Genomic DNA, 26,615 nt, shown 5'->3' on the forward strand with positions numbered 1-26,615 from the left:
TACAAGACACCTGTTGATGACCAAGCTGTTCAACTCGAAAACTTTGGGTCGAAAACTTTTGTTTTGACGCATCTTTGGACGTTTTCACACTCAGATTATATTGCATAGTTTAATAGGAATTTAATAGATTAGGAACTCCAGTAGAAAAATCTACGAGGTAAAAAATTAACCATCAACGATGCCGCTGCACAACTGGATAGGAGTATAGTTATAACAACTAGGCTATTTAATGTTTGCCTTGACATAGTAGTGTATCTGCTCTTAAATTGAGCTAATCTCAAATTAATCAAGGCCAACAATAGTGTAGGCTACATCTACATGTTGTCATTTGACAACTTTGAGTTAATAAAGGCAAAACTATCCCAGACCTGTTTTGAATGCACATTGAATAGGCCTAGACTGACAATCGCCTAGGCCTACGTAGCCTAGTTACAATCATCATGGGCAATCTCAAATAGCTATAAAGTAAAGGCACCCATGGTTACACTTAAAATGCCCCATTTAAAAAAACTACACACGATGAACTTTACATCCTCACGTCTGTTGTCACTTTGAAGGGAGCTGAAGTCCATACAGGATTGCTTTTTAATTTGCGCTGGTATTTGCGCCTGGTCATCAGCCTGCGCCAAGGCCACTCCAAGTCATAGCGTTTTAGCTCCATCTGGTGGTTAGAGAGATGACATACAATAGCCTACATCATAGTAAAGTAATGTTTGGATTATTTCTAGGCTATTTTTGTTGCCAACTTTCCATAACGTTGTTCCACTAAATAAACACTTTTTAATGGTCCTCATTGAAATTATGAAAGGGTAGTCTATTAATTATGCCCATTTAATGGGCATGTGTGGATGGGTTAGGCATATTTGTGCCTGAATAAGGGCATTATGTTGGGGACCTGGCTGGCACACTATGAGAAAAAAGCGTGGGCCTACTTTGTACTTTTTGACAGACCATGGCACAATGGCTGGGTAAGCGCCTTCTGTGAGAAGGCTATTGCCTTCCGTACCCAGCAGACGGCCTTGATGGTGTGACAAGTGTGTGTACACGTAGGCCAAGCCCAAATATATAACAGAAAAAGTATAACCAGGCCTACTGAAGAAGCAGCTCAAAATGGCCTTGTGTTCAATTAGTCATCATGGTAGTGTTGCCATCACTTACTGTGAAAGGATGTTGACTATTGCCATATGTATGTGGCCATAGCTACCACCAGGCTACCGCGGGAAGTAGGATCCACCCACCCACCCACGGACCACATCTCGCCCCACCCACCATTTCTCATCACATAGAACTTCGGCCATCCACCCTTCCCAAACAAGACATCAATAGACGGAGAACGCGGTGCGCGCTGGTTCTCTCACGATCTCAAGCTGTCCACCTCAATTCGAGATTTGAACCAAACATTTTAAGAGATCAACAATGCACTGCGGAAGCTTGGAGAGGAATGGGACACAACGGAAAAGAACACTTTCGCGAGGAATGAGCGAAGATGAATCCATACGACACATAATAAAGGAGGTAGATTCTAGCGCTTCACTCACTCACTGGTGGTGGAGATGTGCCTTTTGTTTTGACCAAGACCTAGTCTGTTTTGTTTCGATCGTATCGTAATATGAATATGTAACTGGTCCACGGTGTCCGGAAGGGCATCTAATCTTTTGTTAAGGTGATTATTGTTGACAGTGCTGTTTTGGGTAGCTTGTCGTGATTTTTGTTGTTGCCAGGACGCACCACTTGTCTGACCAACGTATCACACGAAGTCTGGGCCATTTAGTCATTTGCCAAACTAAAGTCAGACCTACATCAACCACAGAAGACGTTTTTCGAAAAGGAAGTGATTTTCTAGCAGTGGTGACGACATTGTTACAATATTGCTCCTATCCACTGTAACAACATGATGTAATCGAGCGTGGGACTGGGACATATGATACATTGTTCCTGGTGGAATTGAAACTCCTTACAGAAATTGCGCCCCATCCCGCTCCTATTGTATGTGTTGTGCTCGGTGCAGAATATTAAGTGGTTTTAGATGTGACTATCTCCCCGGAAACGGTTATTTATGCGTGGTGTGATTAGTGGCAGCAATCAAACATAGAAAGCGAACGTGTGGCGCTATAGTTTTGTGTATGCAGAAGAGAGTCTGGTTGCTTATCCACACACTGGAACAGACAGAAAAATATTGCAAGCTGTACGCTCAGGTCCTACTAACACAAATGCCCTGGAACAGTGGTCGGTTGCGGCCTATTTTCTGGTCAGTGTCAGCAGCCACTGAATTGGGTTAGCTCACTGTGGACCTATTTCTGTTTTTAACGAAAGCTTTTTGTTCACATTTCCCTAGGCAGAGGAGACCACCAAACGACTGACCCGCAGTGATAGCCGATATGGCTCACTTAAAAGAGGAGAAAGATGTCTCAGCCAGGTAAAACAGTCGACATGCATCCAAAACATCAGCGCACTTTGCACTCTCTTGCCCGATTGTGTTAGCATCTCTGGCACATATCCAGTCCTGTCTGTTCTATGAGAAGTGCTGTCCAGTAAATGGTGGGAATGGTAAACAACAGTGACAGGCAAATGAAACCACATTCCATTCAAGTGGATTTGTACTACTACAATTGACAAATAGTGCTTGTGCTTTTAACTGTCTTTTACATTGCATGACTTTTGTTTCTTGGCAGAGTGGAGATGATTCGCTTGCTGGTATCCCTGACATGGTAATTCTTACGCTCATCTGAAATCATTAACATTTTATAACCCTGTGTTTGCTGCGGTTCAATCAAAGAATTTTGAAGACACTTTCCAACGTAGTGCTGAGTGTATGAATGAAAAAGAAATGATAAAAATATTGTGTCACATTCCCTTGGGATCTCAACATGGCTGTCTGCCTGTCTGACGGTTTACTTGTCGTCTGTTTGTCTGTGCACCTGCATCCTCTCTCTCTCTCTCTCTCTCTCTCTCTCTCTCTCTCTCTCTCTCTCTCTCTCTCTCTCTCCCTCTTCCTCTTCCTCTCTCTCTGACTGCATAGGTGGAGCTGCAGGCCAACTATGACAATATGCTTCTGGAGCTGCGCGAGATGGAGGTCCAGCGCGAGACGCTGCTGTTCCAGGTGGACGTCCTGCAGGATGCTTTGTTGACCGCTGAGGAGATGCTGGCCGAGGCCCACCGGGAGCAGCAGGACACCAGCATGGTACGTGGAGGAGGAGGAGGAGGAGGAGGAGGAGAACATTTTAGATAAGCGTTTCAGGTTGGAGGGGGGGGGGGGGGTGTCGCTCTGGAGGGGGCTGAGGAGATGCAGTCATGGGTAAGCGGTTAGGGTGTCAGACTTGTAGCCCAAAGGTTGCCAGTTCGACTCCTGACCCACCAGGTTGGTGGAGGGAGTAATTAACCAGTGTTCTCCCCCATCCTCCTCCATGACTGAGGTAGCTTGAGCATGGTACCGTCCCGCTGCACTGCTCCCTTGGGGTGACATTGAGGGCTGCCCCCTCGTACGGGTGAGGCATAAATGGAATTTCGTTGTGTGCAGTATTCACTTGTGTGCTGTGAAGTGCTGTGCCTCAATGACAATGGGAGTTTTTTGGAGGGGGAGTATGCTGGCCAAGGCCCACAGATAGTCACAGGACACACCAGCATGATGTGAGGATGATGGTGGCATTTTAGATAAGACATAGACATCGCAGACCTTTACTGCCAGATAGCCATTTTAGTGGTAATTGGTAGCAACTCAATTGAAGGGGAAGTAGAAATCAATAAATAACAAGCACTAGGGGGCCTAGATCACAATCAGTAGGAGGTGTTCTTGTGATTGTCCAGCTGAGGTGGTTTATATAGCTTCATTTAGCTTTAGATTTCAGAGGCTCCATCTAATACATGTAATATACAGCGTACATCATTACATTACACGTAGCAGACACTTTTACCACCTGAAGCTATTTACAGTTACTTAGGTACAGGGCACGCTTATTGATTAATGTTCCTGGAGTAATGCAGGGATGAAAGGCGTTGCTTAAGAGAACTTCAGCCATGAATGTGTGACCAGTGTGATATCACTTATAACATTGTCTTTGGTCAGTAATTACAAAACTGCCGGTTGAAAGTGTGTGCATGTGTGTGTTGGGGAGTTGGGGGTGGTGGACATGTCCCCTCTTTCCCCCGTTTAAAATGAATTCCATGTGTTACTGAGGTGATGGTAGTGCTGATGGTGGTGATGTCATTGTAACCTCATTGCCTCCACAAGGCGTGTTGCTTTAGCCAGACCACACCCTCCTCCTAGTGACACAACACCTTCAGCTTCTAGTCAGGCAAAGAGCAATGTAAATATAGTTTCTGATTTTCTTCAACCAGTAGCAAACATAGGGAGGCGGGTCAACCATGCCATTTGGGAAACGATAATTGTTATGGTCATGGTCAGACCAAGTCTCGAAGAGACTTGAAAGTCGATGATAATCAGGCTAGTGTTGCCTTGCCAGATAGCCTCCAGCCAAGCCCGTCTGTAACCAGATATTCCAGAGTTGCAGTGAATCTCTGGAAGGCGCCGCCATTGATTGATTGAGTGTGTTGAGTAGTCGTTATGGGCGGCTCCTGGCTTGGCTGTTGTCTCTCTTTCAACTTAACCTGTTAAGACACTGTGTTATAAATTTGCTGTTAAAGGAGGAAACCAACGCACACCAGAGGTTTCGAGGTACAGGTAGCGGGTGCAAGATCAGTTTTTGAAAAGAAGATACTGCACACTCTTGTCCATCGTGCTGCACATTATTTAGAAAACAACGTTTTGGCCCGTATGGCCTTTCTCAAGTTTTTACACAAGCAAAGTGAAGACACCCACTATAAATTGTCCTCGCAATAAATTTGCTGTTACCAGAATGACGATGACCAAGTCGTAATGCATTACTAAAAGTCCTGTGTTATGTCATAGTATTGTAGTATGGCAGTTAACTTCTCAATGACTATTACAGCGTGCCACTGGAGGTACAGCGTGCATTAACGGCCTACGAAACTTAATGTACCAGTGATTAAAATCAATGCTGTGACTGAGGTTTAGCTGAACGACATACACAGTGGAAGTCAGTTACTATTGTGCCTTACAACAGTGTTCAGGACTCCCTGCTCTCTTTACAGTGCGGGCGACGATAGTAGGCCATTGTAGCTTGAGTGAACACGTTGATTGTAATGGACTTGCACAATGGCCACACCACCGCACAGCTCTCTCGGCCTCGACATAAATGCTCATTCTTTACGCCATAGTTCACTGCCCCCTCCTCGGTCTGTCTCCTAGTGTGTGTCTGTCTCCTAGTATGTGTCTGTCTCACTCTCTGTCAGTCTCTGTCTCTCTCTCTCTCTTTCTTTCGTTCTGTCTCTCTCTTCCAATTCAATCATTTCTCTCTCTTTCTCTCTCTCTTGCTTTCTTTTGCTGTGTTTCTCTCTTCCAATTCAATCCTCCCTCTCTCTCTCTCTCTCTCTCTCTCTCTCTCTCTCTCTCTCTCTCTCTAAGTGACTGCTATTCTCTTCGTCCGTAGGAGTTGGATCGGGAGCGGGAGGCGAGACGAAAGCTGGAGGACATGGTCAGCTCATTAATGCAGGAGGTGGAGCGCCTCAAAGAGGTAGGAGGCAGTGCTTGTGTGTGTGTGTGTGTGTTTTGGAGTGTATGTATGTGTGTGTGTGTATGTGTGAGTAAGAGCAAAGGTGTGTTTGTGCATGTGTGTGTGTGAGAGAGTTTGTGTTCTACAGCATGCTGTATCTTGGTGCGTGAGAGAACAACAGCTGTGTGTGTGTGTACATGAGAGAGGGAGTCGTGTTGTATGCTGTATGTACAATGTACAGTAGGTGTGTGTCAGAGAGAGTGTGAGTGTGAGAGAACAAGAGAGAGAGAGAGAGAGAGGTTGTGTTGTGTATGGTACAAACTGCATGTGTGAGAGAGAGCAAGAGAGGGTGTGTGTGTCTGTGTGTTTGTGAGAGAGAGAGTCGTAAGTAAGGCGAGGCCAGGCAAGAGGAGGGGTGCACTTCACTTCAGATTACATAATGATTGGGGATGTTGAGGCAGTATGTAGCTTCCTGGTTTGTGGGCTATGGGGAGGGAGGGAGCCTACTCTAAACGACTTGTTTCTGCATGCCTGCCTGCTTGTTGTGTAACACTGTGTTTTGGGGCTGGCAGCGGCGAGGCGAGGTGAGGCGTGGAGGACACAGCAAGGCAAGGGAGGAAGGGTGCCACTGCCCTCCCAAATAAAGAAGCTAAAATGAGCACAGTGTTGCCAAAAGAAGACTAGTCCCCTGGCTCTGCCTGCCGGGTATTCATACTTAAATATAGTTGTGCTGCATTACAGGTGTACACATAGGTATAGGAGGGGGTAGTCGGAAGACGAGACGAAGACAGAGGGAATCATGTAAATTGAGTTGGATTTTCATGGTTCTTCAAAAACTAACTTCACTTCCATATTAGAAACATCACTGGCCGTGTTGAAGAGGATGCTTGAAATGCACTAGAAACAATGTGTGCTGAACACCCTGTTGTGTTAAGCCAATGCCAGCCGAGAGGGGGGATCCTTTGTTCTGTCAGAGAAAGCATCGTTGCCAATTGGATAACTGATCGAACATGCCTACCAAACGGCAGCAAACATTTTCAGAGGTCTGTTACAGAATGTTTTGCTATGTTGCGGCCAAACAACAATTGGAACCCCACAAACTCTTGCAGTGGTTCAAAACGGCCATTGTTGACTTTCTAAATTGAGAGAGAGAGAGAGAGACAGAGACAGAGAGAGAGACAGAGACAGAGACAGAGAGAGAGAGAAGAAAGGGGAGATGATGAAAGGGAGTGAGAGAGAAAAAAGTGCAAGTACGCTCAGTTCAGCTACGGCTAAAAATAAAAAGTGCTGCAAACCAAAAGTCCACCTCACACACAACACACACCACCACACTTGGGAGTTGTGAGTTACAGTCCCTGCATCAGAGCAGGCAGGGCAGGGGTTTTAAGCACTCCCACACTTTGTATATATTACCAGTTCAAGCTAAGGCCATATTTGGGAATAAAACCTGGTGCAGTCGGGTCGGTTTGTTTGAAGCGTTCTGGTGGGCTTATGTCTCCTGCGCAAAACCCCTCTCACTGAACAGTTAATACCTTATCTTGTGTGTATTTACCAAGGCCTCTTACTGTAGAGGAGGTTGTGGTTGAGTGGCTGGTAGGTTTCCAGGATCTGTCAAGATAAAAGAAATGCACCAAACATGTACTATGTTAAGCTTGGTGGTCAAGCTTTCTATTTGTTATTCAAGACCACAATGTCAACTAGTAGGTTTAGATAGCAGAGTGAATCTGGCTTGTGAGTGTGAGTGTGCCTGTCTGTTACAGATGCGTTGAATATAGATGGATTTTTTTGTTAATAAACATGGTGTTATGAGGAGGGGCAAGACACTGGCAGCCAACCAAGTGAGCAATTTTTTTGACCGACAGAGGTTTCCAACAATCAGTTGAGTTGTGCGCAGTTAGTTTCGCGCAGTCAGGAGAAAACAAAAATGTAGAACCCATGTATAGTTGTATGGTATTTGTTCAACTGGCTGGCTCCCCAGCTAGCCTGCTATTGACTGTAGAGGAGTCATAGAGACACTGTGTGGTGGAGGAGTTGAATCAGGAAATGCTGGTTCTTGCTTGATATCCTGTCCAGATCCGTGGCCCGAGGCAAGCCCATGCTTGTGCTGTTGTGTTATTATGTGCACATATGACATTCGAAAAAGGGGAACTGGACTGAAATAGTTGAAGCAAAGATAAAGAGGCCCCAGATGATTTACATGGACCGCAACTGCTCTCAAAAGTTAGGAAAGATGTGTCGAATTTACAATGCTACAGTACAGCCCATTAAACAGGCTATGCTATACAACAAATGCAAGCTGATGGGAATGTAGCCAATGGGAGAGGTCAGCAGAGAGCTCAACTGTTTGGAAAAATGCACTAACGTGGTAGATCTGTTAGAGAGGAACTATTATTGATGAGCGAATGTAAGGGGAGATGGTGGTCTTTGATGGTAGTTTTGATTAGTTGGTTTGTTCTTTTTGGGGAGAAAGCAACATCTGCTGTGCGTACCTAATGAAACCAATATTGGTTAATGGTTATTATATAATTATTATTTATCTGTTAGCTGTGCAGCATGATGCAATTGGTCGCACTTGCAGTTAGGAGAAGATGCGAGGCACTCTTACCTCAGCCACCCACATCAACATTTAAACAGAAAGGCTTACAGAACGCATAGGCTCCTTTCAAAGCACTAAGCAGGTTTGAAGGTGGTGTTTCTTTTCGGCAGTCAACAGCAAAAGATTTGTGAGTGTGTGTGCAATGGCTTGCCTTGCTGAGTATTCTTAAACAAGGACAAGAAGTCAGTCAATGAGGATGCATATTAGAAGTCTGGACAGACAGATCTGATCAACGTAAGGTCACATGAGAGACAGCAGATACACTCTGTCTTGAGAAATCACATGCAGGCGCAACCACAACCACAAATCACTTGATCTTAGATAGCGGAAAGAGAATGGTTTTATGGATTTCTGCACACCCTATCTACAGTAAATTATAAATTGAGCAGGCCTAAATGAGAATGTGTATTATCATGTGCAGAAACCTCATAAAGCCTGTGGTTATATGTACACTACCAAGTATAATTCAGAGAGGTGAAACTGATCCACTTTAATGGTTACTGTAGAGGTGGGCATAAGAATCCCCATCATAATCTTTAAATTTCACATCTGTTTGGTGGGAATCCTTGTTGTATGTGGACAGCCACGGGATTGTTAAACTGCATTTGGAAGCTGCACCTCTGAGCTACTACCACCCACACACACACACACACGAACACACACACACACACACACACACACACACACACACACGAACACACACACGAACACACACACACACACACACACACACACACACACACACACACACACACACACACACACACACACACACACACACACACACACACACACACACACACCAGGCCCAAGCTGAATTTTATTAATAATTCACGAGACCTGCATTATTTATAACACTTACCCTATATATACTTGTAGTGAACTAGCATTATTTTTTGAAAATGTGTGTCTGTCTGTGTGTGTGTGTGTGTGTGTGTGTGTGTGTGTGTGTGTGTGTGTGTGTGTGTGTGTGTGTGTGTGTGTGTGCGTGCGTGCGTGCGTGCGTGCGTGTGTGTGGTGCTCTTGCAATGTGTTTCACCCACATCATGATTGTATCAGTTGTGCCACATTGAGTATTGCACATCATTGAACACTTCTGGCTGAGCAGCTGACTTGGTCCGGCCATCCCCCAGTAGTGCTGTGCAGTGCAGTGTGCACATGTGTTCACAGATGGCAGAGGAAATGCTGATCAGCAGGTTTTTATGTTTCCCAAGAATCTCCCCGTCCGTGCTCTGTGCTCATAATGAAATTTTACAAAGAGGAACAAACAGAGTCGATGATTCTGCAACAAACCTCCGCCATGGATGTTATGTTTTTGGTTGCGTTGGTTTGTCTGTCTGTCTGTTTATTTGTTTGTCAGCAGGATAACTCAAATACACATGAACGGATTTGGATAAAACTTTGTGGAGTTGTTGGAAATTATCAAATGAACTAGTGATTACATTTCGGTGGTGATCAGGATTTAAAAAAAAAAAGATTCCTCTTCATTGCTAATCTACAAACCTAAATGCCCCTTGTGACCGCACATTGAATTGCGGGACTGAGCGAATTTTGACAGTCCAGTTTCTAACTCCACAAAAAGAAGGCAGAAAGACTTAAAATAAAAATAGGGTATAACATAGTCAAATGTTCTATCAAACAGCTTCCTTGGCGGAGGTCTGCACTCTCTGAGTGCATTTCTAGTTAACTTAAAAATTGAAATTTTCCTAAATCCCCAATATATTTAATGATGTTTCTGAAAAACATGATTGTAACAATACAGTTTATTTTACTGGTGACTCCCCATGAAAGTACTCACTGCACTCACCAAAGGACTATCCTGATACAGCTTTGATTTAAAATTCCCGGCAGCATTGATTAGGCTTGTTTTACACCTTTACGTACGGTACAGCATAGGCAGTATACTATGGTGCCATTAATGACCAGCAAACAAATGTGCACAACCCTGCACGTTCAGTAGGGAACATATTGTTTCTGCCACGTTAACAGCTGCTCTTGCATGTGTTGATGACTGACTGCTACATGTGTCACCCTGTACCCATGTTAGAGTTAACGTTAACACGGCCTAGATAGATAATGAGACAGATACCATAATGAGTGTGTTGTTTTTTGTCCTCCTCTTGCTGCCGCCAGGAGAGAAACAGCATCCCTGCGGTCCCCGTCTACACTCTCGTTAGAGACGGCACACAAGAGACGGCGACCGAGGCGACGGAAGACACACAAACATCACCACCACCATCATCATCCTCACCACCGCCAACAACAACAACTAACGAGACTCAGACAGAGGCGCCGTTCACCCTGGTGCGATTGGACAGCACCCCTGTTGGTGAAATCCCAGCTCCCAGTGGCCAGACGGCTCCTGCCTGGCTTCAGAACGCTCCCTTGGGCACATCGGTGGACCAGGAGCCTGAGCAGGTGAAAAACCCTCCAGGCTCCCCCAGCGAAGGCCCCCTGGCCAAGCTCACCAGGATGGTGAAGAGCATCGGCCAAAGCCCCTCGCTGGAGCTGTCTGAACACCCGGCGCAGGAGGGGGTGTTCCGGGGGCAGGGCAGCGGCAAGCAGGCGGGAGAGGACGCGGACGACAACGACGAGAGCAGCGGTTACGAGGACGCGCAGTCGGAGCTCCAGGAGCAGCTGCCGGGGGCCTCCACGCCAGACATGTCCCCCGACGCAGGCTTCCTCGACGGGGAGGAGGCGGCGGACGAGGAGGGCCAGGAGGCAGAGGAGGACGGAGGCAGCCCCAAGACGGGCGACACGGGGAGCCCCAAGCCCAACGACTCCTGTGTTGTGTCTTAACCTCGGCAGGTTCTGTGATCGCCTACTCGCCCATCCCAATGTGCCACGATCTACTGATCTGAGATTTAATGTTATCAAGCATAATATACTATTAGATCAGCTCTCTATGAACTCACTCAGGCCGGCGCACACTGGGTTACTTCAGCTGATGTTAGAAGAAGGACGGCGTAGAAGACATTCCTGCTACTAACAGACGACTGCTACACATTCAAAATGTTCTTACATCTTGCACAACCTCTGTGGCCCTCAGATCGGTATTTTCTGTCCTGCTTGACTTTGTCAGCTGGGGGGCCTGTTGGGAAACAAACACAGCCGTGAGATCTGCAATCGTTGCCTCAGCTCTCTCGGCCACGGTAACATCTCGCTCAGTCTCAATAATTAACAGCTGACCTTGGAATGCTTTTACTCTCCACCCCCACCCCTCCTCACACACACACGCACGCACACACACGCACACCAGCCCCCCTCCTGCCTCAGGAGGACTTGAGTCAACAAAGCGTGTGTACGTATGTGTTTTTGCGTCGCCCTGTGTTGTAATCAACCAAAAATGGAATGTTCTGGGCTGAGCACGGGCTGGTGTTCTTTGGCTGAGGCTCCACCACACTCTCTCTCTCTGTTTGATTTTTTTCTGTCTGTCTTGTGTGTGTGTGTGTGTGTGTGTGTGTGTGTGTGTGTGTGTGTGTGTGTGTGTGTGTGTGTGTGTGTGTGTGTGTGTGTGTGTGTGTGTGTGTGTGTGTGTGTGTGTGTGTGTGTGCGTGCGTGCGTCTATCTGTCTGTCTCTCTCTCTCTCTCTCTCTCTCGGCACAACATTGTTTGGCTGCTGCTCTTCCTCTCACAGTCCTGCTTAGTCAGTCCCTCTTTCTCTCTCTCTCTCTCTCTCTCTCTCTCTCTCTCTCTCTCTCTCTCTCTCTCTCTCTCTCTCTGTGGTTTCCTTGGCGGAGCGGGCACCTCCCAGGGTCATCGGATATTGTGAGGGTGTGATGCCAACAGATTTGTTTGGCCGTGGTGGATAGTCCCTGAAATATAACACTGGCTACACACACACACACACACACACACACACTGTACGGCTAGCTCTATGTCTAGACTACACTTTAATCTTTTAACAAAGTATGTTAATGTCCACAGAGATCATTGCTGTGTCAGTGTACACGGTAGAAATAATACACAATACTGAAGTCATTTTAAACACTGGGGCGACATGAAGGACACAGAGATATAACATTGATCTCAGCAATTAGTAGGATTTTATTTGTGAGTAATACTCTGATTAGTTAGTAATACTCCTTATTGCCATTATCAGTTTATTGAAAGTAAGGGTAGACATAGCCCCACAAACACAATGTTCAACTACATTTAACTCCTTTGACACACCATTATTGGGGATCTCCAAAAAGGGAACATAGTGCCTTCTGACAACATTTCAAATTGAAATACTACTTACAAAAAAGAGAAATATGAACTTTATTGAAGCAGCACAAGGTGTGTGTGCCTCAGTGGGTAAAGTTAAGGTCTGCATTGCTCTGGCTTGGCTTTGGCAAATGAGTGAGAAGTGAAGTACTGTACATTCCAGTTGTTTGGTTAGAAACACGATTAGCCATGACTCATGAGCGCATGCCAGGCTGGACTGGCCATCTGGCATACCGGGCATTTCCCGGTGGGCCCTGCACCCTTGTGGGCCCCTTTTTTCAGAAATGCAAAAATATATACAGGGATTGTACAAAATATCTGAGACACCTGTCATTTTAGTGTGGGAAGTTTAATGGCTCAAGTGGACCAGCCTGTTGGCCAATCTTCATTAATTGCACATTGCACCAGTGAAGTGTGAAGGTTCAATTAGCAGGGTAAGAGCACAGTTTTGCTCAAAATTCTGCAATGCACACAACCTTATGGGTGACGTATCAGAGTACAAAAATGAGAAATTCTTGGTATGTGTGTAACTGTTGCATCTTTGACCGAGACAGCAAATCTTTTTGATTTATCAATAGCCACGGTATCCAAGGTAATGTCTGCATACCACTAAGAAGGAAAAGTGTGTCTCAGATATTTTGAGGCGAGGCCCACTGGTGAGTCAGTTCTGCGCCACTAATTATGAGGGACCCCTTTAAGCCAAAGTGCCCGGGCCCAATTCCTCCCCCAGTCCAGCCCTAGGCGCGTTACAGGTTAATCAGAGGTGTCCTTGAGGTTTTGTTTGCGTTGAGTGCCGCTGTGGGAACAGCTCTACCTATTTGGGAGAGGCAGCCCGACCTCACATTGTTTAAAAATAGACATTGCAGGACAGTGTCGCTTTTATTAAAAACCTTTTAACCCCTTATTATTAGGAATTAATGAAGTCATTTTGGTTATGGATCTTAAGCGTTTGTGTTGAAGTTCATTGTTTGGTTAATATCTGATGTATCTTTACATTTTCTGTTTTAAGTGTTTTACTTCCTAGGCCCCCCAAAATTGTAGGTTTTTTTTTAACTTTAAGAACGTTATTTGTTCTTGTTATGGTGTCTTATAAGTAACTGTCTTATCTACAGTCCACTGTCTATAAAAGATTTTTAACTCAAAATACTATCTCTATCAGAGAAATGTAAACGGAAAAATACCATGTACTGGCTCATGTGGTACTAAGCACCTTCCAATTTCACCTCCTGGTTTGCTTGTATGTAATGTGGAGTGAGTCAGTTTTTTATTATTATTAAGAATGATGTTAAGTAGCCACACCTTGTGGGCATGATATGTATGTACGTGCAGTCCGGCATCTCCCTTTATAGCATCTTGGCTCACTGCACCTTCAGTTATTGAAACGTTTTTATTAGAAAATGTTATTTACTTTCATTTTCTTCTGTATAATTTGAAGAAACCTGGTAAGGGCCGTGCTAAATTATCTTTATGCTGTTAGTTCATGTGGTTTTGCACTTGACATGTCGCACAACTTACGATGCTGATGTTTTCTAAGGCTGCATGGTTGTAGTTTACAAAACAAACCGGTGAAAGAAATTGACATAGCCCTACATTTCACCTGTATATGTATGATGTGTTGTGAGATGTATAGGCCTATTTCATCCAATAATAATTCAATTCACTTCCAATGGATATGTCCATGTGAGCATGTGGTTGTGCAGATGATTAAAAAAGTCAATCCACAAGGGAAAGAAGTCTCTTGTTTGTTTGTTTTCTCATATTGGGGGAAGAGGAGGCTGTATCCAACCAACATGTGGCGTTCTTATAGCTGTCAGGTCATTAATAGGACCCTTCACCTTCAATGTAATTGCAATATCATTTCATATTGCACAATACTGACTATATAGTACTAATGTATTTTGTTATCGCGTGGCATGCTATTATACCATGTGCAAATTCAAAGATTCTAATCTGGTATGCTGAATTGTTGACAGTAGAGTGTTGAATGTTGCCCAAGTAACTGGTTGCTATGTTATGTGTAGTTATTAGCAACAGAACACACACACACAGTAATGAAATACACACGTAATAAGAAAGGCAATTTATTTATAAACATAAAAGACTGTATGATTTGTTTAAAATAAATCTGTGCTTAATTACATTTAAATACACCTTGCAAGCATATTCACAAAGTTTAATTGTCCATATCCTTGCAGCCTGGAAGAAGTGTCTCCATTTGAATCATAAAAGATTCAATGATTTCTAGACAAGACAAGCTATACTGTTTTACATGATATTGGAAAAAGCTAGTTCATTATTTCTTAACTCAGGATCACATATGTACATATGCATTACAATAATGTAACATTGAAATAGGCCAATATTGTTGCCTAAATAGTCAATGTTTAATATGCAGCTATATGCATACATAAAATGTTCCAAAGGAGTAGGAAAGAGATTTTTTTTTTAAAAAATAAGGCAATAAACTAACTAGAAAAGAAACAAAATCACAGGAATGGTATTGCAATCTAGCCAATTACTTAAGACATATGGAAACCATATTTTTTTTGTGCAAACATGCATTGATAGGCTTTAATGCCAAGCTTCTGAGATCTTCAATGCTACAGAATGAATGTGTTATATGCATGTGATAACAGAGGGACAACATCCAACACTGTGTTGCTCTTAATCATTCATATTCCCACCACGCTGCCTAATACTGTAACACTCTGGACCGTTATAATAGAGTCCATGCTGACAAGCTGAATAAAACACAGTCCGCTAATGCCTCTTTTCCACTGGCAGTTTTCTGATAGGCCTACAGCTTGACACAGCGCAACTTGGCCGCCACTTTTGAATTTGACACGACATAGCTGAATCGAGCAAAAAATGTTGGCGGAGTCGCGCTGTGCCGAGCTGTAGGCCTACCAGAAAACTGCCAGTGGAAAAGAGGCATAAAAGACCCATGGTTGGTTTGGTGTGTCAACATAACAGTGATGGCTGACATACAGTTCACCTGTACCCAGAGACACTCCAGCAGATCTACTCTTCCTCTGCAGTGTTTAGTAGCAAACTAAATCCTACATGACCGGATATAAAGGGGCTTGGTTAATCGAATCAGGCGTGAAATAATGGGGCTTAAGCCGAGGTTAGTCTCAATGCCCACCCATTACCACCACCAACTCTCTCGGTTGATGGATCAACGTGGGACTGTGCAGTCAGAGCTATGAGGCGCGGAGCTATCACTAATCCCTTTAACGGTGTTGGTGGTGCCCCCCAGGCTCGATGATATCCTGCCCTGTCCCCTCAGCCACCCAGGGCCTTTCCTCTTGACACCAAGTCACCAACACCTCTCCCCTTCTTCTCACCAAAGTCCTCTCCCCTTCTCCGACTTCCACCTCCCTCTCCCCTTCTCCTTCTCACCAAAGTCCTCTCAGCCACCCTGGGCCTATCCTCTTGGCACCACCATTACACCCTTAAACCTCCCCCTCCCCCTCCTCTCCTCAGCCATGTCAAGTCAAGCAGAAGACTCTCCTCTCCCTCAAGCAAAACGAGCCTGGCAACCGGCTGTCTTTGGATTCGCTTCAGCTATACAGCATATATTTTGGGGAGGGGGTGGCCGGGTCGGGAGGGTAGGGTAGGGTAGGGGAATGGAGGGGGGTAAAATGGCCATTTAAGGACCTTTAAGTGTCTTCTGTGTATGCTTCTGTTGCTTCCCATCCTTTTAGCCAGGGCTGGACTGGCAATCTGGCATACCGGCCCGCACCTCCGTGGGCCCCTATTTTCAGAAACCACCAATGAGTCAGTTTTGCACTGCTAATTATGAGGGAGGGGCGGGGGAGGCTTTAAGCCAAAAGTGTCCGGGCCCTATTTCTCCCCCAGCCCAGCCCTGCTTTTAGCCATCCTGTTTCTGTTGCACGGCTCATTAAATTCTCGCTTTCCCCCCTTGCAGTCCCGTAACCCCCCCGCCCTGCCTAATGAAGTGATCGCTGCACTTTAAGAAGTCTGTGAATCTGGGCTGCACTTCAGACATCTGGCCATTTTGTTTGGAAGTGTTTCCAAGGAGTGCTGATCCAAAAGCAAGATAATGATCCCAAAAATGGGCCTGTTTCAGAACTGCTCTTGAATAAATGACAAGTGTTAAGGGTTTCTGTGCAAGGTAGAGATACTAAAAGAAAAAGAAAAACATCCTGTGACCAAGAGAAGGTAAATAACCATAATAACCTGAAAGCATGTTTAACTTACAAACATAAAGATTCGTTCTAAGGCATAATCTCGTCAGGTCAAAACAAACAAACAAAAATACAGAGGCATTGCCATCTTTACAATATTCATCCTACATTTCAATTGTTTGAACTGAAAGTCCAATGTTATGATGCCGTCATCATGGCCTAACAGAGATGTCCATGTGTTCAAATCTGATTGATACCTGCGGAGATACTGCATCTTTCTCTTTGTGTACATCCCAATATGCAGACTCCCGACCTCCACTTGTGCTTGTAGCCTTGCCCCACCTCCTGGTCCCACCTGGCCACAACAACTTTTGGGGGACTGTTTTTCATTCACCATTCAGTTTGGAAATGAGAAAATTATTTTACAATTGAGCTTTTGCGAGATATTAGAATACAATGCTGTTGTAAGTCATGTCATCACAACATAGTTACTCCCTGGTGCGAGGCCACAATCAAAAGTGGAAGACGCAAGTCTGCATATTGGAATGCACGCTTTACAGTCACTAGTCACTACTGCCATTCCTGAATGTGATATCATGGGTCATGTCAGGTCAGGACGTGAACATGTAAATGTTTTCACTTTGACTATGGTTAAACTGAACTGATGAGTCAGAGGGAGGCCTTCCAGGATTTTGCTACCTCATGATGAGTTTCAAATTCACACAAGTTTAAGGAACTCCCTTCCATGGAAATGTGTCTTTTTCTTTTCTTTTAACCACAGCACAATCAGAAAGCACTTATGATTGTAGTCATGTCTGCATTATCAAGAATAATTTCAAACATTTCCTGTAACAACAGCAAGGCCAACAGACCCTCACAAGATCCTGGAGGGCTTATTTAAAAGGCTATAAAACTGAAAGGTTACTCAACCCATTTAACGTCGTCACACCAAGTTTTGCTGATAGGGTGCTTCATTCTAATCGAATGTATGAATGGTCAATAAGTTATTCGTCTTAGCTCAATGTACACATCCGAGCAAACATATGTAGGTGTGAACATTCATGAACATTTTTTTCAGAAACGGTTTCTGTTAAGTTCCTAGTCCTCAGCAACTATAATAAGCCAACGGTCAGAGACAGAGGTAGTTGGCCACAAAGCAATAGTAAGATGCTATTAGGCGACAAGAGATGCAAGAGTTGCCAAAGGATGGCGGATCTTTTATAAGCGTTAATCAACGATGAAAAAATGTCCCACAATAACTCTGATTGTTTGCTTCTTTGTTCGTCACCCTGGCATCAAAACCTCTTCAGCCTTCTTCCTCTTCTCTTATCACCTCCACCTCATTGTCTGCATCCCTTTAACATTGAGCTGTCATGCTCTCCTGTGCTCTCCCATTTCCTCTCTTCTCCTCCCCACCCTACCTGTTTCCTCTGTCTCTCCCTCCTTCCCTCCCCCCCTTTCTCTCCTCCGTTCCCCCCGTTCCTTTGCTAGTTCCCACAGCACTTGGAGCTGCTGCTGGGCTGGGCGGGCTGGTGTAGGTCCACTCCCCGTCCTGGTCGACCCGGCGCTGTGCCTCCTGGACCAGCCTGGGGTTCACTCTTTGGCAGCTTCTTAGCTGAAGAGGAGAGGAAGACAGTGCGGTTCATCATGATTTTTCATATTATATTATATTACATTACATTGTATTATATATTCTTACATTGCATGCATTACTGTACATATTACACACATGAATCTGTGACTGTAAATTACTTTCCATTTCTTTCTTGCATTTCTTCCGAGCAATTCATTATACCGTTTCCCATTGTACTTGTTTTCTTAGAGCACAAGACAAGAGAGCATAAGCTCTGGCTGTACTGCAATTCAGTAGAAACCCAATACCCCATTAGAGCCGGGACACACCACAAACACTGCAAGCTGATGTTTATGCTCATAGTGATTGCACCAGCCACTGTTTTCTACATTACTCAGTGGGCTGTGGAAACAACACTGTGCTAAACATACTGAGAGAGGAAGTACACCGACTTCCATGTTCATAGTAACTGTGCAACCAGGTTTTACAAATGTCCAGAAGTCAGATAAGGAGTGCAATCATAGCATGCTATCTGCAGAGTGTTCTACTCCAGAGATGACGTAAACAATACTTTTCCTGCTTGCGTCAAAGAAACATTCCTTATAAAGTGAATGAAGCAGCAGCACAGTTAGATTTCCCAAGGTGGGTCAAGACTGCAGTCTTTCCCATAGTCATAATAAATATATAAAGCAGTTATTGTTAATGTTCAGTTCATATGAAGTACCATCAAGTTCACTGACATGATGAACTATGAATAGAAAGTGACAAAGTTTAGCTGGTTATGGTAGCGATTCCATTGCTGCAGCGATTCCATCCAAAAGAAAATGGTTGAACTAATTTTATACCCCCTGTTACAGTGCGTCTACTACACCATTTAGTACAGTGTAACAAGGTTACAATAGTATACTAGGTCCTGACACTGAACTACAGGATTAGGGTTTGTGTTAGGTACAGCACTGCAAGTCTATAAGTACCATAACACTTCATGTACTATCATACATGGTGTTATATACATGTGTTTATGGGGGTGGACATCTTCATTTCCACTTCTGGGTCATTTCACGTGAAATCAGACACTTTGGGACCCGACCAATCCGGATTTCAATCATACTTGGTGTGCCTTTTTAGTAGCAAGGTAGCACCCCAGAACTGCATTGGTTTGAATCTGACACTAATATTAAGGGAGAAACAGACTAGGAAAGGTTCACATGTTAGGGTAGGACACTATACATTCAGCCTTGAATATATCAGTCAGTGTTAGTCACAAAAAGATGCCTGTGGTATTGTTTGAAAGCTCTTTTCTGGCTCTACACATTACACAATCAGCTTGGAATACAACAAATCTCAGAATATGAATTGTGATAAATTGAAAAATTAAAAATTGAATATCTGAAAAAGCTATATTTTAAAATGGACAGTTCCTTGTCCAAACGTAGCCGGCAATGTCATGAGCAACACCTCAAATGCTGGTGTTTGGTTCTTTATTCATTTCAGAGGGAATTTGACTCACAAATATGCCATCATACAGACCACTTACTAATAATATGGTAATACCATAGTAGCATCACATGACAAAACAAAAACAAAACAAAAATGGTCAGTGTCTATGGTCCCAGGTTTCAGAAACTAAGGCAGATGTCCATTTATACACACCAAATGATGATATGTGAATGTTTGAAGATTCCTTCTCTGTGTACCTGTGCCATCCTCCCTTTACCGTGCTGGAAACTTTCCATGGCAGAACTGCTCTGTGACACTGACCCCTAGTGTCTGCACAAAGGCATTGCAATCCAGCAGAGAGGGCAAAACAAAAAAGGACAGAACTCCGGCCTGGGTTTCCCATACCCTTGTACTAGTGTCATTCATACAGAGGGTTTGAGAGAATTAGAGAAATTATTACCAGTGAGTGGGGTGAACTGAATTTAAAAGGTGCACTGCGTAGGATGGTGGCCAGTGTAGGTATTGCAATTATGCTGCTCATTGAAAAGATAATTTGGCAACAGGCAGCTCCTCAATATCAAGAAAATATCCTCTGTACTGAAAAGCTGGCTTTCTGGTAGCAAGACTAAAGCCCTGCCAGAACACCCGGCACAGGCGGAACGAGGAAGCAAAATATTTTTTTGGACTGGATCGCCAAAACAACTCTGCTGCGCCTGGCTGCACAAGCATTTTCATTGTGTGGAACTTACCTATGGCCATGAAGAGGTCGTTGACGTTCATCGCAGTCTTGGCTGAAGTCTCCATGAACAGCAGGCTGTTGTCATCTGCATAGGCCTGAGCCTCCTGCAGATCAGAAGGAAGTCACACACACACACACGCACACACGCGCACACGCGCACACACGCACACACGCGCACACACACAGCTGCAGTGACTCACGGCCGCCGGCCGGGTAATATGAATGTAAGGAACACAGAGGAAGACTTGCGCAAGGGGCTTTTTTTCATGGGCCCATTTTTAGACACAGAATGACACCTTCCAGACTTATTTCCTGGTGATACTAAGATGACTGCTGTGCTTACTGTGCTTTCAGAGTCACAATGGGTCTAATTTCAGACATTTTTCATGGGATTTTATAAACTTATGAACCCCATAAGTGCTCACACACCTGTATTCATGCTTCCTTTTCTGAACTGAACAACGTGTCTAAGAAAAACAAGTGCTGGAAGGCTGCTCCTTTCGGGCCATTGAAAATGCAACGAATAAACCCAGAACAGTCATTGTCTGAGCCAAAACCTCAGCATTGGAAGTTGTATGGAAAAAGCTAATAAGCATAAATTGAAATTTGCATTGTATTAGATGCTATTAATCTGTAAGGTGAATAGCAATCATTATCATTCAAATGTTTCATCTCTCAGAGGGCAGCCTTACTGTATATGTAGAGATCTATCTCATAATCCACATTTCTGTTGGCTGACACGTGCTATATTTTCTCAAGGTGAATAATAGCATGCATTACCAATGTCGTTTAAAATTTGCATCTTTCAGCCAGAGGCTTCCTGTAGTCGTACCTCATACTCCACCGTTCTGTTGGCTGACAGGTCAGCTTTGTTTCCAGCCAGGGCAATGACAATGTTGGGACTTGCCTGTCTCTGCAGCTCGCTCACCCAGGTCTTTGCCCGGCCAAATGTGTCCTGCGGAGGAAGTGAAACCGACATTAGGACAGTAACAAACAGTGAATCCAAGTTACCTAAGTGCACATTCAATTACATCTATTCACAAAAAACGTGGGGATATTTGGGTTTCAGATGAATAATCGGGAGAAAAAATAGCCTTACACAAATCCTTATCCTCAACCTTTTCAAGCACAGAGGTACAGAATCTGCTACTTCACAACAATTCACTTTCTGTGGCACATTTACTGCCATGTTACCAAAAGCCATACCCAGAACTATTTGTGAACTCTGTATTGAAGACATTTCAAGTCCTTTAAAATATGCCCTTTGAGTCCTTCAAATAAACAACAGATGTTGAATTATAAAGCACTACTTTAGGAAAAGCTGCTTTATTATAGGTCTTGTTCTATTGTGGTTGGGACTTGGCAAAATACCAACCTACACCTTGGGAAAGAGCAATAGAACAGACAGTCAAATCAGGGGTGCATTTTTCGAAACCATAGTTGCTTGATATGATAGCTACTTCGTTGTTTTCAATGAAATTTCTCATTGGCAACTACCCAAGTTGCCAACTGGCTAACGACTATGCATTAGAGAAACGCACCCCAGGGTTCCAAAACACAAATGCGGGGTAATTCGGTGCAGATCGAGTTAATTAAGCATCAAGTCTCCTACAGCATTTTATTGCCCTCCACTACTGCAATGGGCCGCATTAACAACCGATGTCAGGATAAATATTTTGCTGTTTATCAACTACAAATTTTCAAAAGAAAGGTTGCAATAGTATTCCACCGCCCTCATGAGCAGTCAGTTTGTATTGGTGTTTCTTACCGTGTTGGTCATGTCGTAGACCACGATGGCAGCCTGTGCACCTCTGTAGTACATGGGCGCCAGGCTATGGTATCTCTCCTGGCCCGCTGTGTCCCAGATCTCAAACTTCACTGTGGTGTCGTCCAGACACACCGTCTGGGTCAGGAAAGCAGCTGAAAACAAAATGAACGTGGACACCCACAGACAGACAGACAGACAGACAGACAGACAGACAGACAGACAGACAGACAGACAGACAGGCGGGTGACACAGTGGGAGAGGGATAGAGAGAGAGAGGTATTCGTTCTTAGTTCAGTTAATCGTATTTATAATAGGTTTTTAGTCTGTCTTATGAAAACATTACAGGACCTGAATATATCTATCTCATCATCCACTGTATCTCAGCCAAGCTCCACAGTAACTGCAGTTGGCCTGGAGATTATGAATAGAGGCTAATTATAATGACATTTGCATGCTTGTCCTCATCTCCATTTCGCCTCCATAACTCACACCATCTCAAATGGACTGAAGATTGATGAGATATACCACAATCTCTTGCTTATTCTCTTCACTAAAAAGTTAAATGTGGCCTTACCAGTGGCTGAAATGTCTAAAACACTGTATTACACCAAGAACTGAGGTTCGATTCCGGCCCAAGGCCTTTTCCCGATGCTTTGACCCATTGACGCCTAAGGCACTTGCAAAAATGGGTGCTGAATGCCTGAGCCCTTTTTAAGAAAAGTTGCCCTCAGCCTATGAAAACCTAAATATCTCAGCTTCTGAAGCACATAAAAATGTGCACTAAGTTGCATTTAGACGCTAAGACCCTCATCTTTTATTAGAATGTGTTCATTCATCTCAAACAAACAGAGATTGTTAATAAAGTCGTCTCAAATCTCATGAGTCTGAATGTGCGCAACGCAACATCAGACATGAATGGGTTAATGTACCATGTCCAGGTTATGCCAGGCATTCACTGTGAGAGTTTTGGATTTGGCTACAATTTGTGAGTTTGACAACGTTTGGGGAACCGGGACGATTTTTGACACAATCGGAGGTCAATCGTGAGTCTTGCATTGTGTAGTGTACAATGGGTAATGGCAAGCGATTTCAACTTACGAACAGCCTGCCATCAGCAATCATACAGTGGAAAGATAATCGAAACGGTTTGCAATCCTGGTCGCTCTTCGTAAGTTAATCGCACAGTTGAAGCAGTGCTACGACTCAATTTGACATTACATTTCACACTACTCATGCACAAAAAGGTAAAAATTGCCATGGCAGCATGGTTCGCTCTTGAGCGCATCCTTGCCTCTACCTCAGGTGTGCGCTTGTGATCTTTTGTGTCATACAGTCTGAGCACTCTGGTTGCATGTGACCCTTGGTTGGTAGCCTATAGTGTGAGGACATGAGTCATGAGATCCTGAACTTTAAACCCTGCAGTTCATTCGTGCAGTGTGAGAAGGAGCTGAATACTGGTGACTGAAAATATTGCAGTGCATGGCCAGCTTTACACAGATCTGTTTCAGCCTGAGGCCGTCCTCATTGTGTATCTAACGACTGATGAAAACATGTTCATGTGCCCAGCTACACTTGCTGTCAGTACAGAGGTCCAATAGGCTTTTACCAAATGTTTTTATTCCATAACTTAAGTGTTCATTCCAGCACAGTTTAGTCGTCTTCCTCCGTCCTGACATTGGAAGCAACAACCAACCACCGAGCGCAAAGCATTAACTACGCACATAAATGAGCCTATTGTCAACTGGTAACTAAGGCTTCCCAGAAATTATTTGTAGGTAAAGTGTCACAGGCACACTAGCGGGTCTGTTGAAAGTGCAGTGAGGTGCAACATACTTCCTTCCATACTGTTAATATTGACTAGCAACATAAGAGCTTCTTATGTTGATCATAAGCAGAATCAGCTGTATGTGGCTAATATGCTAACCTTGAACACAAATAGAAGGAAAACGCCTCAGGCAGTTTCTGACTGCTGATTTGGAGAACCAACCAGACTTGTCGTGGTCAACTGCAGCATTCCTGAGATTAGCCCACGATCTACGTCCTGCTTCTTTCCTTTCCTCCTCAACTGTGCACCTGTATGTGGCCTTTGGCCTTCCTTTTCTACTTGGTCCTCTTGCAATTCTACTTTATTCTATTCTATTCTGTTCTATTCTATTCAGCATGAGAAGATGTCTTGTATGGCCTAGTGAGTCTAGTGTGAAGTGTCATCCATACCGCCAATGGTGCTCTCCTGAAACTCCTGGAACTGGCCCTTGACGAAGCGCAGGACCAGGCTGGACTTGCCCACGGCTGACTCTCCCAGCAGCACCAGCTTGAACTGGCACACCTTGTTGGCCGCGGACTGGCCGTTGGGCCGAACTGGACGTGCCGCCATGATGGCTACTGCGGCTCGCTCTGGAGGTAACGGGATGGATGGGGGATGGGAGGTGGTGTTAGATAGAGTGTGGGGCTGTGCGGGGCTGATTCTCAGAGTTTTTTGGGGAAAAGGGGGTCCGAGAGAAAAGGAGGAGGAGGAGGAGGAGGAGGAGAAGGAGGAGTGAGGGTGTGGTGACAGCTGGGGACGAGAAGACGGGTGGAGTGAAGGAGGGAGAGGAGGGGCGCTGGGGGGTTACAGAGGTCCCCTCTCAAGGACAATGAGTCCCGTCTGCCAAATGAAAGATGGAAATCTACAAGACAATACAAAAGAGAGGACAGAAGAAAAAAAAGACAACAGATGTATTGCCACGATTCGAACGCTTCAATCATAATAATAGCACTCCGTCACCGGATCTGAAGGGAAGCACTGATTAATCAGATCCGGGCACTCTGATGTAAACGCTTCTGCGAGACAATTCCTTTCAGTTCCTCTGGGACCACCAGCAGGAAGCTGCATTTTGGAGAACTAGGCAATAACCAAGCAGTGTTGCTTTATACTCACACTCAGAGGCGCCTGTGACGCAATACTCACAGCTTTCTCTAATTCTGTAACTTAGGTCCAGTCGATTTGTTTTCTTTGTAGAGTGTGTGTCCTTACAAATCCTTTCAGTGTAGGCCTACACACACACACACACACACACACACACACACACACACACACACACACACACACACACACACACACACACACACACTGTAAATAACAAAGGCCTTGACGGTCGGTCGAACCTTGGCATAAATATTTCCATCCAATCATCACATTGTCAGAGGGGCACAGAAGGGAGGGATGTAATTTGATTGGTTGTTTAAATCAAAAGCTAAATACTCTTTCGACAGAATTACACACTGCTTCTTTAAAGTAGGCTCCGCTGTTCTGCACTTCAATAATCCACTCCATATGAATAAGGCAGTGATGTTTTACTTTCAACTCAAACGAAGACGTGAAAATATTAGCTGCCTACCACTCCCTGGCAAAATATCAGACAACCATATGGGGTTTGGTTCTCTTCCATAATGTTTAGAAATGGCAAAGCAACATCATGGCAAAGTGCCGTCTCGCTAAAACCAAGGAAACAAATGAACAGTGGCAACAATGTTGCAATTGTGGCTAAAAATATCCGTGTTTGGTTAGCATACATTCAACTGCACTGCAAGGTTTTGAAGCTCGCATTCAGCTACCGACGTCTCAAACTTTCTACAACCCAAAAGAACATTCAGCTGAACACATATCTTGACCAATGTAGCCTACTCCAGGCAGGAACATGAACCACTATCTCTTCAAAGTTTTTAAAAGTGTACAACTAGGATACTTATCACCCCTTCCCCCACCTCTACTGTCCACCCTTGACACCCAAACACTGAGCCCCACCCCCTCCCACCGAGCCTCAGAGAAATCACATAACATCGGGTTTCCCGAACAGCGCCCCAGTATGGACGCTCAGCTATCTGGGACAAAACAGCTGTGACCGCGGATCAATATGTCCCCACCATGATCCGAATAACTTATCTATCACTTACCTATCACCAAGTGTTTCTTCCTTTTGACAGCTTTGTCCGCCTTTCAACGCTATTGCGTTGACTTGTCTACTTGTTCCACTGTCTTGGGCGGTGACTGACGGACAACTATTTGACCCAATGGGAAGTGGGACTTCCTCTCCTCATGAAGTCTTGGCAAATCGTCAGACAGGGTAGAATTCTATGCATCAGTGCAACCTACCGTGTCGGAGTTTCATAGCACACACACTGTACAATTCTGAAAACTTATCCAATGTGTTTATTAAAAATTATATGTATTATATTATTAATTATGGGGCCGTTTTAAGCAGCAACTGGAAATAGGTCTGGTCAGACATGGCCTTGGGTTAACTTCAACTTAGGTTTCACATTAGTAGGCCTATACTGTTCCTGTTCAATTAATTAGGTACAGTGTAGCAAAGTAGGCCTATGTAATAACATGATACTTTTGTAGGCCTTTTTGCACTTAGGGTGATAGTTATTCTACGTAATACTAGGCCTACGTGTTGATACAGTACACTAAACATGACCGTAAATTATTAGTGTGGCTTTCAAGTTAAGTCAAGTGTAGGGACTACTTCATTGTCAAAAATTTAACAGGGTTAGCACAGAAGTTTGGTAGGGGTGATCTAATGATCT

General features: G+C 44.3%; 2 protein-coding genes across 5 annotated transcripts; one reads left to right on the forward strand and one right to left on the reverse strand.

Moving 5' to 3' along the window:
- The first annotated feature begins 1,304 nt into the window (after window positions 1–1,304).
- Window positions 1,305–14,815, forward strand: si:ch1073-456m8.1 (uncharacterized). Its single transcript, XM_063215597.1, has 6 exons — window positions 1,305–1,515; window positions 2,336–2,416; window positions 2,673–2,708; window positions 3,020–3,181; window positions 5,508–5,591; window positions 10,300–14,815. The coding sequence occupies exons 1-6, from the start codon at window positions 1,417–1,419 to the stop codon at window positions 10,963–10,965; spliced, it is 1,128 nt and encodes a 375-aa protein (XP_063071667.1). The 5' UTR covers window positions 1,305–1,416; the 3' UTR covers window positions 10,966–14,815.
- On the reverse strand, window positions 14,441–26,102 carry LOC134462524 (ras-related protein Rab-5B-like). Of its 4 annotated transcripts, none has more exons than XM_063215601.1 (7): window positions 25,980–26,102; window positions 24,994–25,078; window positions 24,261–24,440; window positions 22,047–22,198; window positions 21,111–21,233; window positions 20,289–20,382; window positions 14,441–18,141 (listed from the first exon to the last, which is right to left on the reverse strand). In XM_063215601.1, exons 3-7 carry the CDS (start codon window positions 24,418–24,420, stop codon window positions 18,014–18,016), a joined length of 657 nt encoding a protein of 218 aa, XP_063071671.1. In that variant the 5' UTR covers window positions 24,421–24,440; window positions 24,994–25,078; window positions 25,980–26,102; the 3' UTR covers window positions 14,441–18,013. The 4 variants fall into 4 exon arrangements, with proteins under 4 accessions (XP_063071671.1, XP_063071668.1, XP_063071669.1 ...); XM_063215598.1 differs by having other exon boundaries at window positions 24,261–24,712; XM_063215599.1 differs by lacking the exon at window positions 25,980–26,102 and adding an exon at window positions 25,599–25,767 and having other exon boundaries at window positions 24,261–24,712.
- Window positions 26,103–26,615: the final 513 nt, after the last annotated feature.

The sequence above is a fragment of the Engraulis encrasicolus genome, chromosome 14 (assembly GCF_034702125.1).
Source record: "Engraulis encrasicolus isolate BLACKSEA-1 chromosome 14, IST_EnEncr_1.0, whole genome shotgun sequence".
Taxonomy (NCBI): Eukaryota; Metazoa; Chordata; class Actinopteri; order Clupeiformes; family Engraulidae; genus Engraulis; species Engraulis encrasicolus.

Coding starts and splice junctions, on each gene's coding strand:
- si:ch1073-456m8.1 (XM_063215597.1), top strand. CDS start 1,417: ATGCACTGCGGAAGCTTGGAGAGGAATGGGACACAACGGAAAAGAACA. Junction 2,709..3,019: donor TTGCTGGTATCCCTGACATG/GTAATTCTTACG, acceptor CTGACTGCATAG/GTGGAGCTGCAGGCCAACTA. Junction 5,592..10,299: donor AGGTGGAGCGCCTCAAAGAG/GTAGGAGGCAGT, acceptor TGCTGCCGCCAG/GAGAGAAACAGCATCCCTGC.
- LOC134462524 (XM_063215602.1), bottom strand. CDS start 24,420: ATGGCGGCACGTCCAGTTCGGCCCAACGGCCAGTCCGCGGCCAACAAG. Junction 20,383..21,110: donor ACAGAACGGTGGAGTATGAG/GTACGACTACAG, acceptor TCTGATCTGCAG/GAGGCTCAGGCCTATGCAGA. Junction 18,142..20,288: donor CGACCTCTTCATGGCCATAG/GTAAGTTCCACA, acceptor TCTCCTCTTCAG/CTAAGAAGCTGCCAAAGAGT.